General features: G+C 36.7%; 1 protein-coding gene across 1 annotated transcript in view; it reads right to left on the bottom strand.

The window, feature by feature from the left end:
* Nucleotides 1-17016, bottom strand: part of RAB38 (RAB38, member RAS oncogene family) — a 34784-nt gene that overhangs the window by 9176 nt on the left and 8592 nt on the right. Inside the window, exons 2-3 of the mRNA XM_032207564.1 lie at nt 11678-11948; nt 3384-3664 (exon numbers count right to left, since the gene is read on the bottom strand). Coding sequence (XP_032063455.1) covers nt 3384-3664; nt 11678-11948 — 552 coding nt within the window. The remainder of the gene's footprint in view (nt 1-3383; nt 3665-11677; nt 11949-17016) is intronic.

Here is a 17016-nt window from a genome sequence, read left to right as displayed (position 1 = left end):
TTTTATATAACTTAGCCTAAATGTGACTTTTACAGTCGTTAGTGGGATTACTTTGTTTTGAATCATTTTAAATAATTGGATTTCTTTCTGTTCAATCATGTCTGGACTGGTAAACAGAGGACTGCTTGGCTAGCAGTTATTTCTGAGATAAATAAAGTAAGGAAAATCTAAATAAAGTAAGCTAAAAAAAAAAAAAAAAGTAAGGAAAAGAAGTAGGTTGTTTTTGTTTTGTATTTGTTTTTGTTTTGTATTTGCTTTTTTTTTTTTTTTAAGTCAAAATCTTATACTTGTTTGTCTCAGAAAAACCCAGACTGATTTTTCCTCTGTTGTCACTTCTTTTAGATTTAATTGTCCTTTACATTTCCACGATTCTCCACAAGAGTGCCTATCTTCTACCATTATGGTAAAAACTCTGCCACCTTTGAAATTCTTTGTACATTCATTCCCTGCCTTGACTTTAAGTAGTCCATAGTCCAACAACATAAATGCTTTGTTCTTATTGTTTTTAAAAGAGGAGGACAGATGCTTGCTGGGGACTAATTCATAGAACTCACAGTATGGATTCCTTCCTCATATGCTTTCTCATACGTCAAAGAGCAGTGAGCAGCTGCTGATCCAAACCACCTAGAACAATGAAACCTGCATCCTTTAAATAATGGTCCATCTTGTTCCCCTGTTCCATCTCCTTCTCTTCGTAAATCTTTTAGATCCAGGCATTTTAAAACAATCAAGTCATTTTTCTGCAGATGATTTTTGTGGTGATTTTGCCCTCAGGCCTGAGTTTTCAGTGAATTGGTTCTTGTCCCCAGGAAATGTAGAGTCATGTAAATGTCAGAAATGAAGAAAAAGTAGTTCTGAAGAAAACAGCCACATACAATGTTATACATCACTGGTGAGCTGGATCCCAAATACTCACAACCAGATATTTCATGTTATTTGTGGCCTGAAATGCAGCTAGACACCTAAGAAAATATTGAAAAGTCCAGAACATGTAATTCTTACACAAACAATAATTTGTCCTCATCCTGTTTCTTAAACAGAAATAGATACCATCCTTACTGGATTCTGGTGGCTTCATCCAGCAAAAATCATTAGATAACCACACTGAATTCAAACCATGCCCTGCAAATGTTGCAATGAAAGTAACCTTATACATAGAGAAAGATAATTTACACATGAACCTAGACCACAATGTCTCCCTAGAAAAGCCATTTTGAAGAGACGGTGGCTAGTTTTGAAGCCCATTCAGTGGGAAAGTAAAGACACTAATCACAATGACCTCTCAGCCAACAACTCATACAATGCTTGAGGCAATTACCTGCAGCTACCCCTGCTGATTGCAAATGAAATTTCTTTTAAATATTAATATTTTAGAAGATATCAAGACCAGAAGAGTAAAATACAGGTATACCTTTCAAAGATTCTTAAGTAACTTTCACAAAGTGTTTAAAAGAAATTAAACAACTAAATATAACATTTTGGTTTTCAGTCTACTAACAACTTTAGCCAAACCAGTGCCAAACGGTTTACATTTCAAACACTCAAGCATTCCTCTGTTCTGTTAATGAAGAGAGCAGCTTTCACAATCAAAGAATATAATAAACATAATATCCACCAAGATGTTATGTTTAAATCATTATTTCATGTACAATCAAGCTTCTACTAAAAGTCATTGTCATAATAGGAATGAAATAATTTGAATAGCAGAAATTCAAGTTCAAGCAACACTGATTAGATACCTTTGTTGCTGATGGGAATCAAGACATGAAATTTCCTATGTTTTAATTTCATGTGCTAGAAAAAATCAAAGTCACATTGTGGTAGAAAGTATACAAACATAATAAGGGTATAAATTTTAGACACCTATTGAGAGGATATAGAGAGTTAATATACCTTGGTAGTAAATGGAGAGCTAATGTTCCTTTTGGGAGAAAATTTTCTACGTGTCCAGTTCAGGATAGTATAGAAGGGTATGTTTTTCTCCACTGAATCCAAGAGGAGTCTGGACAACCACATCACAGGCTCCTCACTCAGTGAGTCCATCTCTGCTCCAAAGCAGTTAGAAACAGAAGCAAAAATGGATTCAGGCACTGAGATGACAGTGTAGGTGGAATTTAGGTACTTGGGGTCAATAAAACTATCCAAAAAGTCCCATTTAACATCAGGAGAAGCCAAATGCTGCTTTCTTAAATTCTGTAGTCATGAGCCAAAGGCAGACAATAGACTGGAGATACAAGAGTATCCATGTTTTATAGATGAAGTATAGAGGACAAAGGCTATATTTAGAAGACTAAAAATACTGAAAGCATTTGAAAATGTGTCTGTGGGTATTGGTGTTACTGTTATTGGTATTCCTGGTCATATCTTCTCTCCATAAATAGAAATCTTGTTTCAGAAGCAGAAGTTTTCCATTAGTCCTGTATGGTAACCTTATTCTTCATTAAAAGTTCACTGCATATTTGAATATAGTCTTTATGTATTAATAAAATTAGTTGGGACCTTTTGTCAAAGTCAACCATGCATCTGAAAATCCTCAAGGTTATGACTATCTTCCACAAGCCATAGCAATATCCAGGTGATATGTAGTCATACAGTCTGTGAGATAGTTCCCTTTCAGAAAACCTTAGGCTTACTATGCCAGCTCTGCAAATTTTGCATGTACTGATATTGTCTGAGAAATCTCAAATTGGTATACAGGAGCACTGTATGTTTAAGCTTTGTGCTCTAAACATCCCAGTGCCTTTTTAATCTTGAATGCCTTACCCAGGAAATCTGTACAAAGGCAAAGAATTTAACCCAAGAGAAGCTCATTCAGCAGTTTGACCACTGATCTCTTCCTCTCTGGACATGTGATTTTTCTGAAAACGTTTTTGAGGATGAGAACTTACAACAGTCAGAATAGTACAACCAGAGTAGTGCTACCATGGACTGGCTTTCTGGAATCTAACACAATGAAGCTCTTGTCTCAAATCAGGAGATCTTACAGACAGTGGTTATATAAAAATTTAGAGACAATGTTCATTGTTAAGAATTATGAAAAATATCCTCATATTCTCATAAGAGGTAGTCTTTGGGTCTTGCCAAAGGTCATCTTCTTTCTTAAGCTATTACGCAGTAAATTGTTGACTGTTTACATACTTTACTGCTGGCCTATAATCTTAGAGCTGTAGCATTTCATAACATTGCATATAACTTGTTTTGAAAGAAAAGGCTTAAAACAAATATAAATTGCCATAGAAGGCTGTATTACTTTACAAATTCACCTTTAATTAAATCCACCAATATAAGACCTTTGCAAAATACATATTTCAACTGAGTGACCTATTTTGGAAAACAATTTCTCTGTTCTTGGAAAAACACTTAAAAAGAAATGGAAACATTACCTTGGCTGACGTTTCAAACCAGCCCACGAACCCATTTTCTTTGCAGAACTGATCCATCTTGATGCCGTTGTTCATAAGAACATCTATTCCCTGGTCACATTTGTTTGCTAAGAGGACTGTCGGCACAGGTTTGCCATTTGGAAGAACCAGCTTAGAGTCCAAATCCTCTTTCCATTTTGTCACTGCTTCAAATGTTGCGGGTCTTGTAACATCAAAGACAATGAATGCCCCCATGGCCTCTCTGTAATAGACCCTGGTCATGTTTCCAAATCTTTCCTGACCTGTGATCATGAATGTGGGGAGAAAAAATAATAATTGTAAAAATCATTGTTTCCAGTCTAAGTCAATATTTCACATACCAGATGTTCTAATAGAATATTACTGAAGGTAGGGCTTGATTTTGTAAGTAAGTAAGTCTGACACCTCTGGAAGGCTACTATTTATCTAAAGAATGATAAGTAGAGTACTAAACTCATGTATGAAAATGTGAGTACAGAGGGAAAAAGCAGTTTTAAAGCAAACATACAAGGAAATGTAATAAATTTATGACAAGCTTGTCATAATACTTATTAAGCTGCCAGATTTCTGTGGACGGTACCCAGATTCTTGGTGTACATCACAGGAATTTAAACGACTCACAAAACATCTAGGTATAAGATTTGAAGCTCCATGATACTACAGTATTATGTGGGAAACATCTAATGCAGATGGTCTCATGCATGACAGGAAGTCCCACACAGTTTTATGCAAGTGATTCTAGTAAACAGTAGCTTAATTAAGCTCTGGAACTATACCAGGCAGTAGAGTCATTATGACCCTACTGTCACTGACAAAGTAAAACACAGAGGTGCAAAAGGTGTGTTTAAAGCTTTACAAAAGTGGAAAACATTATCAGAAAACAGAAAACTGCAGTAGCAATACAAGGAGCTGTACAGCTCCAGTAAGAGGAACTGGGAGGAAAAGTTTTACACTAGATGTGTTCTTAAGTTTTATAGCTTTATTTGCTGAATTAAAAGGATTTTAAGGAAAGATAGTTAAGGTTCTTCTCCCCCCACATTTTTTTTATTTTTATTTTTTCTAGGTAACAGTACATTATTATATTTCAACATGGACGATTGGAAATGTCTATTATTTTACATGGTTAGTGATGAAAGATATCAGGATATATTTTTTTTTAATGTGTGTGCTGTTTTCATGGGAAATTTGGCAAAAAAAAAAAGTAATAAATATAAATAAATAAAGCACACAGAATTTTCCTCAAAGTGAAAAAATAAAAACATTTAAAAAAAAATAATTGATCTCACTGCTGAGCTGTGATCCCATAATTACCAATGCTTGAAACACCTCAAAGTAACAGCAGATTTAAGTAAGACAGCCATTGTATTTAGCTGTATGTTTCCATAGCTGAGAAAAAGTGCTATGAAAATAGACAATACTCCATGGAAACCTATTTTGGCCTGATTTTCCTAATGTGCATAGTTTTGAGTGGGTTATAAAGACAAGAAGATTGTCTGTCTCACCCCAAGAAGTTTACCTGTAGAGGTTTTATGAATGGAATTTGTGCTGTCAAATGTAAAGTTGGAATGAGACCTGATGCATCCTGATTGCTGGGCTTCTAAGCCATGCAGTTTCATTTAATGGAAATGACACTGGCCAGACATACTTAGGGCCAGACCCTGGAATTTACTGAATGCATGTTATGGAGCCAACACCATCTATTTGTGTCATTCATCTTTGGTTTTATGCAATAGTTCTAGCAAACACAAAGTCATTCACATGATACAGAAATTCAAAGCAGATATCTGTCATCCCCAAATTTATTCTAGATTCTTTTTTTATCTTAAACAAACATTGTTTTCCATTGATAAAGCAAGACAGAAATATAAAAAAAATCTGAAAAATATAAGGTCTGATTGAAAATTTCTTATGGTCATGCTTTATTAAAATGTCTTATGATTCCTATTAGCGGGCTGATCAGATGAATGGCTAAGTCATGTGTTATTCAACAACCTCCTTGTTGAGCAAACTTTTTTTCATCTGCAAGAAGGTACCTTCAAACAGAAGTCAAGGACTGATTAGAATCTCATCAGTGAGGTCAACAGCAACATATACAATTAATTTTTGATGTATATTGCATTACAGTGATACCTTACACTTCTCATGCAAAGTTCTTGAGTTGCTTGCACAGCAGATGAGATGTGGATATGTAAGAATAACAAAACTTGGGTCTTACACATATTCAGCACTACAGTTTTCTAAGATAGGTGTGATGTAGAATATATAATAAATAAATAATTTGCAGCAAAAAAAATCCTTCATCACAAACAATGAAGGTTAAAGGAATAAAAGGCTCAGAAGAAGTGTTCTTCTGGCTAGTGGTGATAAAGTACTGACAAATGGTGTGACTGATTTCTTGTCCTGCTTCCAACTGCATTTGCAGATACCTAGGTTTTCCCTCCACTGAAAAGTCCCTGTACTAGTAAAAGCAACTTTATGCAGACAGACAGAGCTCACCAACTTCCATTACAAATCATCTCAAAGAAAGAGAAGGAATGGAGCTGATGACTGAATATTAATTTACATTCAGATGACTGAATATTAATATATGAACATATTTAGCATAATGATATTATGAAACTTTGAAAAGAGGTAGTTCATAGCCACAGACTTTTAGCTTTATGTCATTTGCATAATGGATTCACTCTTATTTAAATTGCATTGTGAAAAGGGGATCTCTGTGTTTTTGTTGTGCTTCAAGTACAAAAGATTGTATCAAAGCACCTGGGAAGACACTTCTTCCAAAGATTCCAAATTAGTTGAACAAATATTTATCTTAATAGACAAGGTTCCTAAAACCTTTTCACTTAGCAGAATTACTCATGAAAATAGGCATTACTTGATGGTGTCAGAATGTGGACTTGTTTTTTCAGAAACACAATGGCTTAGGCGGTTATTATGTTGCAAACTAGGTCAACCATTAGGTATTCAGTGGTATCTCACAAGCAGCCTTGAACATTAGAACCTGCTTTATTTCATGAGTGACTGAGGCAGGTGGTTTTTGCCTTTTTTAGAAAGGATCAGAAATTTGTGAAACGTTTGTTTGATCTGGCCCATTGGGCTTTGCAAGGCCACTGGCATCTGGCATCAAGTCCAATGAGTCTGATGGCTTTTGCCCACTGAGATGCTGCTCTATGGTGGGATTCATCAGCCCTAACTTAGGTTCTAAAAAATTAATTTTCTGTCTAAGATTAGGGTCCCTTTGTAGTCAGGGACTGAGAAGAGATGTCTAGAGGACATTCTCGGCAAGGACAGACTTTTAAGAGAGGTCACATAAGCTTCCTTATGGAGGTATTTACTCTCTGCCCGTGACTCCTTGGTGAGCCCAATGTGACTAGCTTACACTCAGTTCAGGAAAAGATGTCTAATTGTTAAGCCAGATGAATTTTATTCTACTTTGAAGTCATCCCAAAGAGATGAATGTTCCAAAGCAACAAGATTTCCATTAAAGGGAAGGAATTCCTTTGTGAATGGTACCTGTCCACGCTTTTATATTGATCTCAGAGACTTCTGTAGCAGGGTAAGGTATCATTTAACAAGCTTAAAGCAATCAACATCTGAACAATTATAGTTTATAAAAATGCACACTACATAAGCATGACTTCTACAGAACTTCAATCTCCAATAACCACTATTATCTTTGATAAAGTTATAAAAACTGATGAGAAAGTGCTAAAACTCAGATAATTTCCACCATAATATCTGAAAAATAGTATAGATAAAAATTGTCTAATGCCCACATTTACTGTGGGTTTTACTTCTTACTACTATCCCTCATCCTCGGAGGGAAAAGTTTGTGGAAACCACACGGCTTTACACAGAGGGCCTTTAGCCAACACTGAAAAGCCGGAAAATGTGCAAAAGGATTAAACATTTTTTATCTTCTACTTCAAAACAACTTTCAGAATTTTGACTCTTCAAGTCTAGTCATTGACTTTGTGGAAGCAAGACTGAAACATAAACCAGACTAAAAAACTCCACATACTGAGCACATGAGAATGTGGAGAAGCAGGCTCTGAGCTGGATCAGGCTACAGACCCCATCAAATCCCCACCAAAATAAAACTGTCACAGTCAGGGAGTTATTTATGATTGCAGACAATAATTTCAGTCAGGGAGTTATTTATGATTGCAGACAATAATTTCAAGGTAACTTAGCCTAGAAATCACCATGACTATCTTAATTATGCATATGTACTGAAATGCTTAGCAGCCACTAAAACCTTAAACCACTGAGGATGTACAGTGCCTCGCATCTGTGAATGGCCCGTTTAGTCCTTGTGGAGTATACTGGTCCCCAAAACTTTACAACTATTCAGACATTTGTCTATATCTAAGCAAATACTATTGTTTTTGAATGTTAAAATGGCAGGGAAAGGAAATCAAACTGGTCTTTTGTCACCAGTATTGTGTGAATGTCTCCAATGCAGTGGACCGACCATTTATGAGATAAGATCCAGCCTTGTGAAAGTAAACCAGGCTATTTTTGGTAGCAATGAATAATCCAGCCCACATATACATGTATGCAGTGATGCCTGTTCTGAAGTGTTCTGTGGGAGGCTCTGAATGCTGCCCTCTGCCCCTCATGTCTCTCCCAGAGAGCTGCTGCCTTAGACCTCCTGTCTGCAACAGCTGGCTTCATCAAAAATGGTTCCAGTCTGCAACTACAGGACCACCCCACCGCAGGAGGGAAGCCTACAGTAATCCTATCTTGTAAGAACCTTGTTCCAAATATAAATAAGTATTTCTTTTAAATGTTCCCTTCCAACAGTCTGTCCACAAATCTAAAGGATGATAGTATAGAGGTAACAGAACAGCTAAAGAAACAGAACAAAAGACAGAGGAGCAAGATTGAAAGATATTTGACACAATAGCAGAGGTGGTAGAACACGTCAGGAGGGACAACAACACCTTAACAGAGAGTTTAGGACATTCAGTGAAATAAAATGGATGAAATTAAACACAATGAGAATCATACCATGTGTATCTTCTCCCACACAAAATAGCAAACATTCAGTCACCCAAATCATTAGACACTTCACTGGATCAGACATAAACTAGTACATTTTAATGACACTATGTTGTCATTAGAGACATCAAAACGTGAGAAACCATGAATTTTTATCCAATTATTCCTATCTTACAGCCAGAGCTTTAGGAACAGATATACTATTTTTCCAAAAAAAAAAAAAAAAAAAAAAAAAAGAAACAAAGAAACCAATGTAATAATACGTGAAGAACAACCACTTTTATCTGTGAATTATTATTTTCTAATGATTAGTTATTATTGTTCAGCATTTATCTCTCATGTAAAAAAAAAAAAGCATGCTCAACATTTAGCTATTAGATCTTATTTTAGTTTTGTTTACCAAATTAAGGAATACACAATAATATATTACAGAAAAATATATGGTATTTCACTATGAAATGAGATGGCACCAAACAAATTTACTTTCTTCCTGTTATATCTGTTATAGGAAGTATGTAATGGGTAAAATTGGTCCTTCTATGGATGGAGTGCACCACTCCTCCCATGAAATCACCAGGTATTTAAATCTTACTAATAACATAGATAAGTTTGATGCTAATTTTACTCAAAACATTTTTGAGAAAATTATTTATATATTGTTAAAAAATGTACTACCTACTGATGCACACAGTGAAGTGCAAGGAAGAATACACATTATGCTTAGTAGTAGCGTTCACTGACTGTATAATGAAGGGGGAGGCTAGGATGTGAGACATGCAAAAATACCTGAAATATATATATATTTATATGTTTATATTTATATATAAGTATCAATATGAAATGCTATTAATACACTGCAGCATTTGTTTCAATTAAAAATGTCCTAAATGCTAAGCCAACATCCTTAATCTTGGTTAAAGAGAGAAAATTTTACTTGGGGGCTTTACCCCCCCCGAAGCTAAGCATGACCTAATAACAAGGATTCAAGCAAAAAACAGGGATTGTTCTGAAACCAGGTATTTTTTTTATCTCCTCCTACTCCTACATATCTGTGTTTTGCACATGTTGACACATGAAAGCCACAGCCAGGGGAAAACGCTTCCATTCCCTCCATATGCCGAATCAGTTTCATTTCGTTTTCATTTTGAAACAACTTTTTTCACATCAGCCAGATGCCATATTTGTTGTAACTTCTATGCCAGCACCACACTGATCTGAATTCAGAAGGTTGCTTGCAGAACTTAATTTCTATGTATAGCCATTAACAGCTAAAGCTCCTCACACAGAAGTCATTAAAACTGAGACAGCAACTCTGTTTATTACTGGCCGCTGTCTTGACCTTCACAGAGATGCTTTGAATTGAGCAATTCATATGAAATTTAGTACTATGCTGTAATTCTCTCTGTCATGTGTGATAACTCAGAAAGCATGCTAGTCATTCAGTACTACAACTCGGTGTAATTGCTTCTGCAGCCTGACTGAAAGCTACATCATATGATCTGCCAGCACATGATTAGTAGTGTAATAAATCTCTGAAATTTCAGAGCATGCAAAATGCATTCTTTAAGTCCCCAATGTACTTGGAATTTACTATTAAAGACTTTTTTTTTTTTTTTTCTCTCATGAAGAAAAGTTTTGCTGTGTACATATTTATCATTATAATCAGTCACTGGTGAGCAATAAAAGCAATGCTTTCCCCATTATTCAAACTTCTAACAAAACAAAACAAAACAAAACAAAACAACACCCAGGTTTCTCTAATATCATAATCCCCCCCAATTACATTATTGTGTAAAAAAAAAAAAAAAAAAAAAAGTTGAGGATATGCACATTTTGTATAACGCAGTGTTGTTGCATAAGTTTTAGTGCCTCGGTGCTAAATTCAGAGCTCAGATATGAACTAGCTAAGCGTAGAAGAAAGGCACTCCCTCAGTTGATAAGAATGTTAAGAATTTTCCTATTCCACTAGTTTTACTAGGTACAACTGCAGACTAGATCTCACATATGAACTCACAGGCTGGCACAGCTGCCTAACAGCTGATGCAATTTTCACCTTCATTCCCTACTTAATGAACATAACTTCTTATTTTAATTGAGTTTCAAAAATGCCATCATTTTTGTTGTAATATATTGTGTTATTGCTGAACTTGGGTTCTCATATACACTACATGAAAAATGAATACTTATATCATGTAAAATATGCCATGCACAGCTTCTGTTTTGTGCACTGTATCAAGTGGTTTATTCCTAGGAAGGCATGTGGCAAGAAGGAGTCTAGGAAGGCATGTGGCAAGAAGGAGTAGCTGTGGTTTTAGTTGGAAGCTAGGTATAAAAAAACTGAAACACTGATTGCAACAATGTCAATTCTGTATTTTTTAAATAATGCAGGCATGCAAGGATAGATGGAGTTCTTTAACCTGTTTTCTCCCCCTGAGCATAAAGTTCCTTTTTTGCTTGATGTTAGAAAAAAAGAACAAGTAAACCTGGGTAAATAAATTCTAACAAAGAATTGCCAAATACAAACACTAATCTTTTTAAAGTGTGTCAGAAGTTTTTACATTTCATCAGACACAAGGAATTGGGCACAAGGAATGTAGGATGGAGAGGATGAGAAAGGAAGGAAGGAAAGGAAGGAGGGAAGGAAGGGAAGGAAGGAGGGAAGGAAGGAAGGAAAGGAAGGAGGGAAGGAAGGAAAGGAAGGAAGCAAGGAAGGAAGGAAGGAAGGAAAAAAGGAAAGAAGGAAAAAAGGAAGGAAAAAAAAGAAGGAAAAAAAGGAAGGAAAAAAAAGGAAGGAAGGAAGGAAGGAAAAAAAAGGAAGGAAGGAAGGAAAGTAGGCATTGTGATCAGGTAACCCTGATATATTTTTTCCTCATTTTTTAACTATAAAAATCATATTAACTGTCTTACTTAATCCCTCATCTCTTCCACCAAATTAAATAGACACAACAAGAAATTCTTGTCAGCCTCCCTCCCATCACAGAGATCTGGCAGCTGCAGGGGAAGAATCAGGCCATTCAGAGAGAGGAGACTGTGTCTGAGGGCTTGGGAGAAAAATCAGACAAGACAGGTTTTGCTCTGACATCCCTTGTCTATGGGTCTGCTGGCTTTATGAAAACTCCAAAATTTCAAGCTGCCCTGAAATTCTCTCTCCTCAGTCTCCTCTCCCTCACTGCACAGGTAACTTAAAGACCGGAACAAATGAATTTGAGTCTATATTTTGTACTGTCTCTAGATGGGTTACAGGGCACAGGGTTCCCTTCTGTACTCACCTGCAATATCCCAGAGTTGCAGCCGTACCACAGTCTCAGCATCCCAGCTGAGGACCTTCAAGGCAAAGTCCACGCCGATGGTGGCCCGGTAGTGAGGAGAGAAGTTCTGGTGGACATAGCGTTTGATGATGCTGGTTTTGCCCACTCCCAGGTCCCCGATCACCAGCAGCTTGTAGAGGTGCTCCTTCTGATTGTGCTTCTGCATCTTTCCTGTTGCTGTGGCTGCTCCCTGCAAACTGATTGCATACTCTGCCCCAGGAATCCTGCCAGCCTGAGAGGAAGAGAGGGAGTGAGGAGCCGGGGAGGGAAGCGAAGATGGTAGGTGGAGGCTCCTTCCCTTTGTACGGAAGCAGGATCACCAAGTCCAGCAGGCAGCCCTGCTGGGAAATGAAGTAAGCAAGGAACTCGGGGAAGAAAAGTCTCCCAGAAAGTTTAGTGCGTACATGTGTAAAGGTCAGCACGAGGTGTGTCTGGGATTAGTCTGACTGCTAAAGACTTTGCAGGAAAATTAGTGCCACAGTTCTGTTCCCTGTTTCACTCCTCACTGGAAGGACAGTGTGTCTATTGTACACTAGCTTTGAAAACTTCTTTTTGATCACTATCTTCTTGGTGATAATTTATTAGCCCCTGCTCATTTCCAGACATGTTTAAAATGGCAGTCACCACAAAAAAAGGCAGAAATCTCCTTTAAGGATGTCACCCCTCCATTAAAGTATAAAAATTAAGCCAATGTGACTAACTTTAGATGTGATTTTTTTCTTTTTTTTTAATCAATGTAAGTCAGTGTGAATTCACTTATATCTCTAGAAGTGGCAGTTAATAACAATATAAAACATCTTTACACATTTCCATGTTAGGAAAGATGTGTGAATTTAATTATAACAGATACATATTTTTGTTTTGTTTTAACATCATAATTTGTTATCATCTGTCCCAATAAGGTACATGTTCACATCTGCTGAATGCTCATGTTTTGTGTTTTCATACAACAGGAATCTAAAATGCAAAAAATCTGGATTTATCCCATGACTCTGATAATTAGAAGTTATGAAAGCATAAAAGCATTACAGCATGTGAATGTCAGTGTCTCAACGGTTCTCTGTTTTCCAATATGAGTGATACCAAACTTACAAACAATTAAAAATATTTGAGTAAATCATTCCATTGACATGATTGACCCTACCTTTTAAATGAAAATGACAGTGACAGTTTCAATTAGGCAGCTTTGCTGGCAACCTTTATGTGCTGCCTTGAGACATTTGAACCGTTTAACAGTTTTGAAAGCAAACTCCCATAATTTTGATATTGCGTGAAACTCATCCGTGAATTATTTTAACTTTTATCAATGACAGTGATAAAATGAAAATATATTATACACTTACTGAAATACCATTTAATGGAGTTCTTATCCAAATGTGCACTGAAATGGCATTAGGAATTTGTAATCTATCCAAAAGCAGGATTTTAGAAGACAAAGATCTCAGAGTACCATTAGGAACATTTATGTTATGTACTGTTTTATAATCACTTTTTAAACTCAAAAGTTTGTTTACATACACATATACAGAAAAGTGTAATTTGAGGATTAAAAAAAAAAATCTTTTTTTTTCCTTGAAGCTTTTTTTTTAATAAAATTTATTATTATTTTTTTTTTCAATAAGACACTTTCCAAAAATAAGATGTCATTTCTATACTTCTGTTTGGAGACAAAATTATGAAGGGATTAGCTTTGTTAGCTTACAGCATCATTAAAGACTGCAATTTGAGAAGCAGATCATTTCACTCCTCTCAGCTACTACCTTTGTGTGATTCAAGCTTATTATCTTTGCTATCTGGCAGTGTGCAAGCTGTGACTCTTGCCTTCCTAGCACTGCCATTTTCAGAGAGTATCCACTAGCCAAGCAATTCAAAATGCTTACAGTTCCTCTCTAAAGTTGAAGATTCTGGTTTTACAGGTTAGAAAAGAACAGTCTAAGATAGTTCAGATACTCTTTGATGTGCCAGTGCTCAGTGCACAAAACCTAGTTGTGAACAGATATTAATTAGGTAACAGTCTTATTCTGTTAGTAAGTTTAGTTAAAGATTGGCCTACAACCAGAAGCATGAGGCTTTACCTCCCTTCCAAAGTTTTTGTTAGCATTAGCTACAATAACTGAATAATCACATTATTTAGGTTTCCAATTCTTCTTTGAACCTAGTTAAATTCTTGGCCCCAGCGACACCCTGGTACAATGAGCTACTCACAAGCTAAATCTAGGTCGCCCCAGGATGGCAGTAGGACCATAAGTGAGGTGTTCAGATGTGGGGTGAGAATGTAGGAAGCTCCATTGCCTTTAGAGGAATGATTTTCTGAGTTAATGTGAAGCACATAACCACAGAGTCTTTCTGATGGAAAGCTATATCCAGATCTCTTAATTTCTCTCCATGGTGAATCAGGTTTTATAAATGTCTTCTACAGAAGGCAGCTGAGCTGGGATAAAGCTTTCATCCCTGCTTTAATCCATGTTCTTGCAGGACTGTTCCCACCTCCTGAACTATGTGTCAGTACTTGTTTGGCCTCATTGGCATCCGAAGGCACTGGGACAGGGAGGTGTGGATGTACTGCTCATTTGCACAGCTCTGCTGCAGGAACAACAAGCACTGCCACAGAGCAAGGCAGACAGTTTGGGCTGGTTGTGTCTTAAATGATAACTGCAAGACTTGTTTGACAACACTGGCTGATCCCTTAAGGCATAAAACCAGGTTACCATGTCTCAATGATTTGCTGTCTAGGGAAGCGTGCTCAACCTGCAGCAGATGCAAAGCAATCTGTCTTTGCTGAGACCACAGTTGAGGGCAGTTGATATAAACCATATTAGTTTGCATTAACCACCCACAAGTAGGTAGTTACCATGGCTCAGATGACACTTGTTAAACTGGGAGAGCCTGATGGTGTCTCTGGGTCCTTACTTCAAGTAAGGATCAAGTAAGGACTTCAAGTCCTGCTTCAAGTTGTTCAACAACATCTATGCAATAAGTACATGTAAACATATTAAAATTTATGTAATGTTTAAGTGTTTATATGTTGGCTGCCTCTGTTTTCTCTGGTAAAGACAAGCATTTTAAACATTATTAAATCAAAGTAAACAGTAATTTGAAAATATTCCACATGATACTAATACTAATACTAATGTGTATCTATGTTGTTTTATTTTTATGTTCCCTGTCTAATCACTATTCTATTTGCCACAATAGAGTCGTTCCATGCTCTGCTACCTCTATTTTATGAGTATACTAATACTCTATTTTAATTTGTAGGAATTGATGCAAACTCTACAACTACATTGTAAATAATATTCAAGAAAGCTCCATCAGATTAAGGCATTATGGACTGTGTTGGTCACAGCAGAGAAGCTATGCTCATTTTACAGTGATAATTTGCAGGGATTTCTCACTATTTCTCTGACATTAGTAGAGATCTTTTCCTCTAGAAGAAGTGATAAAATTGAGGGTGCAATTGCATCGGCAGAAGTCAAGGACAATGTAACTGTATTCTGCATTTTATCAGTCATTATCTTTGTGTGGCATTAAAAAAACACAGAAACCACAGAAAAAGATTGCAGTCTTAACTGAGCACTGTGGTTGTTACCAACACACCTTCAAAAGAACACAATGTTGTCTGAAATATTAAAACCATGAGGTGAAAGTTTTTGACCAAGGAAATAGATTTAAATTATTGGAAATAAATGTACTGTAAGGATTGCCGTCTAATTAGATACAGCATTTAAACCACAGCTATCATGGGTATACCTAGTAACTTTAAATGCCTTGAAGGGATTGAGATATGACATACGTAAGCAAGTTTATACATATACATATATATATGTATATATACATTTACATCTATCTATATACATACAAATTCGTATGACAGAAAATTATCTTATGAAATGCTTTAAAAACACACACACAACATTAAAATTCTATACACATTTCTGCCAGATTTCCATATCCCAATTAATCCTGGGGTACGGATCAAATTCTAAGTTGTTAGCTACACAGAAGATAGTTCATCTTTTATTAATATATTGTCTTCTTCAATTCAGTTACAACGTATTCACTGACTTCATTAGGGGAATGGTTAATCATGGCAAGAATAACCTCTTACAGAGAAATAGATTGTTTTAACAAAATGGTGCATTCCTCCCTGTTATATTCTTAGACAAGAAAGATTTAATTAGTTTGGATTTTCCCCTCTTCCATTCCAACTGCTCCTGTGATTAAGACATTTGGTTAAAAATTACTATTGACTCATCAAACATACCCATAGTGGGATGGTTATTGACTTGTTAAACATAGCCAGAGCTCTCCTTTGATTAAATTATGATCTTTCTAACTTATAATTAACTTAGTAGAAAATACACTTTATCAGCAAAGATCCCTCAGGGAATAGCTAAACAAATATTTATGCAACCAGTTGAGATACCGTTTAGCTTGCTATTATGGTCAGATGCCAAGTTATTGTTATATCTCTGACACTCAGTTATTCTTACTCATTTTAAGCCCAGTCTGCACCATGGCTGAAAGCACTCAATCAATAGCATAGCAATATGGACTTAATGGGTATGCCCAAGTGTTACTTCCTGAGAAGAAACTTTTCCTAACACCCAGCCTAAACCTCCCTTGTTGTTCCATGTTGTTCATGATACAACATGTATCCATGTTGTTCCCTCGGGTCCTGTCACTGTCCCCAGAGAGCAGAGCTCAGCGCCTGCCCCTCCACTCCCCTCATGATGGAGCTGCAGGCCACCATGAGGCCTCCCCTCTGCTCTGGGCTGAACAAACCAAGGGATCTCAGCTGCTCCCCATATGTTTTCCCCTCTAGACCCTTCACCATCTTCATAGGTCTCCTTTGGACACTCTGATAGTTTTATGTCCTTTTTATACTGTGGTGCCCCAAATTGCATTTAGTACTTGAGGTGAGGCTGCACCAGTGCAGAGCAGAGCAGGACAATCCCTCCCTTGACCAGCTAGCAATGCTGTGCCTGATGCACCCCAGGGTATGATTGGTCCTTTTGGCTGTCAGGACACACTTCTGACTCAGATTCAACTTGTTAACCAAAATCCTCAGATCCTGCTCTGCAGGGTTGTTGTCCAGCCACATGCCCCAGTCTGTACATACAGCCAGGGTTGCCCCGTCACAGATGCAGAATCCAGCATTTGTTAAACTTTGTTAGTGATTGCCCAGCATCATAATTTGTAAAGATTTCTCTGTAAGGCCTTTCCACCCTTGAGGGTGTCAACAGCTCCTCGCAATTTAGTGTCATATGTAAACTTACTCAGTATACCTTCAAGTGCTA

The sequence above is a fragment of the Aythya fuligula genome, chromosome 1, assembly GCF_009819795.1.
Source record: "Aythya fuligula isolate bAytFul2 chromosome 1, bAytFul2.pri, whole genome shotgun sequence".
Lineage (NCBI taxonomy): Eukaryota > Metazoa > Chordata > Aves > Anseriformes > Anatidae > Aythya > Aythya fuligula.
Note: the sequence above shows the minus strand (reverse complement) of the source record. Positions and strands in the feature narration are given on the sequence as shown.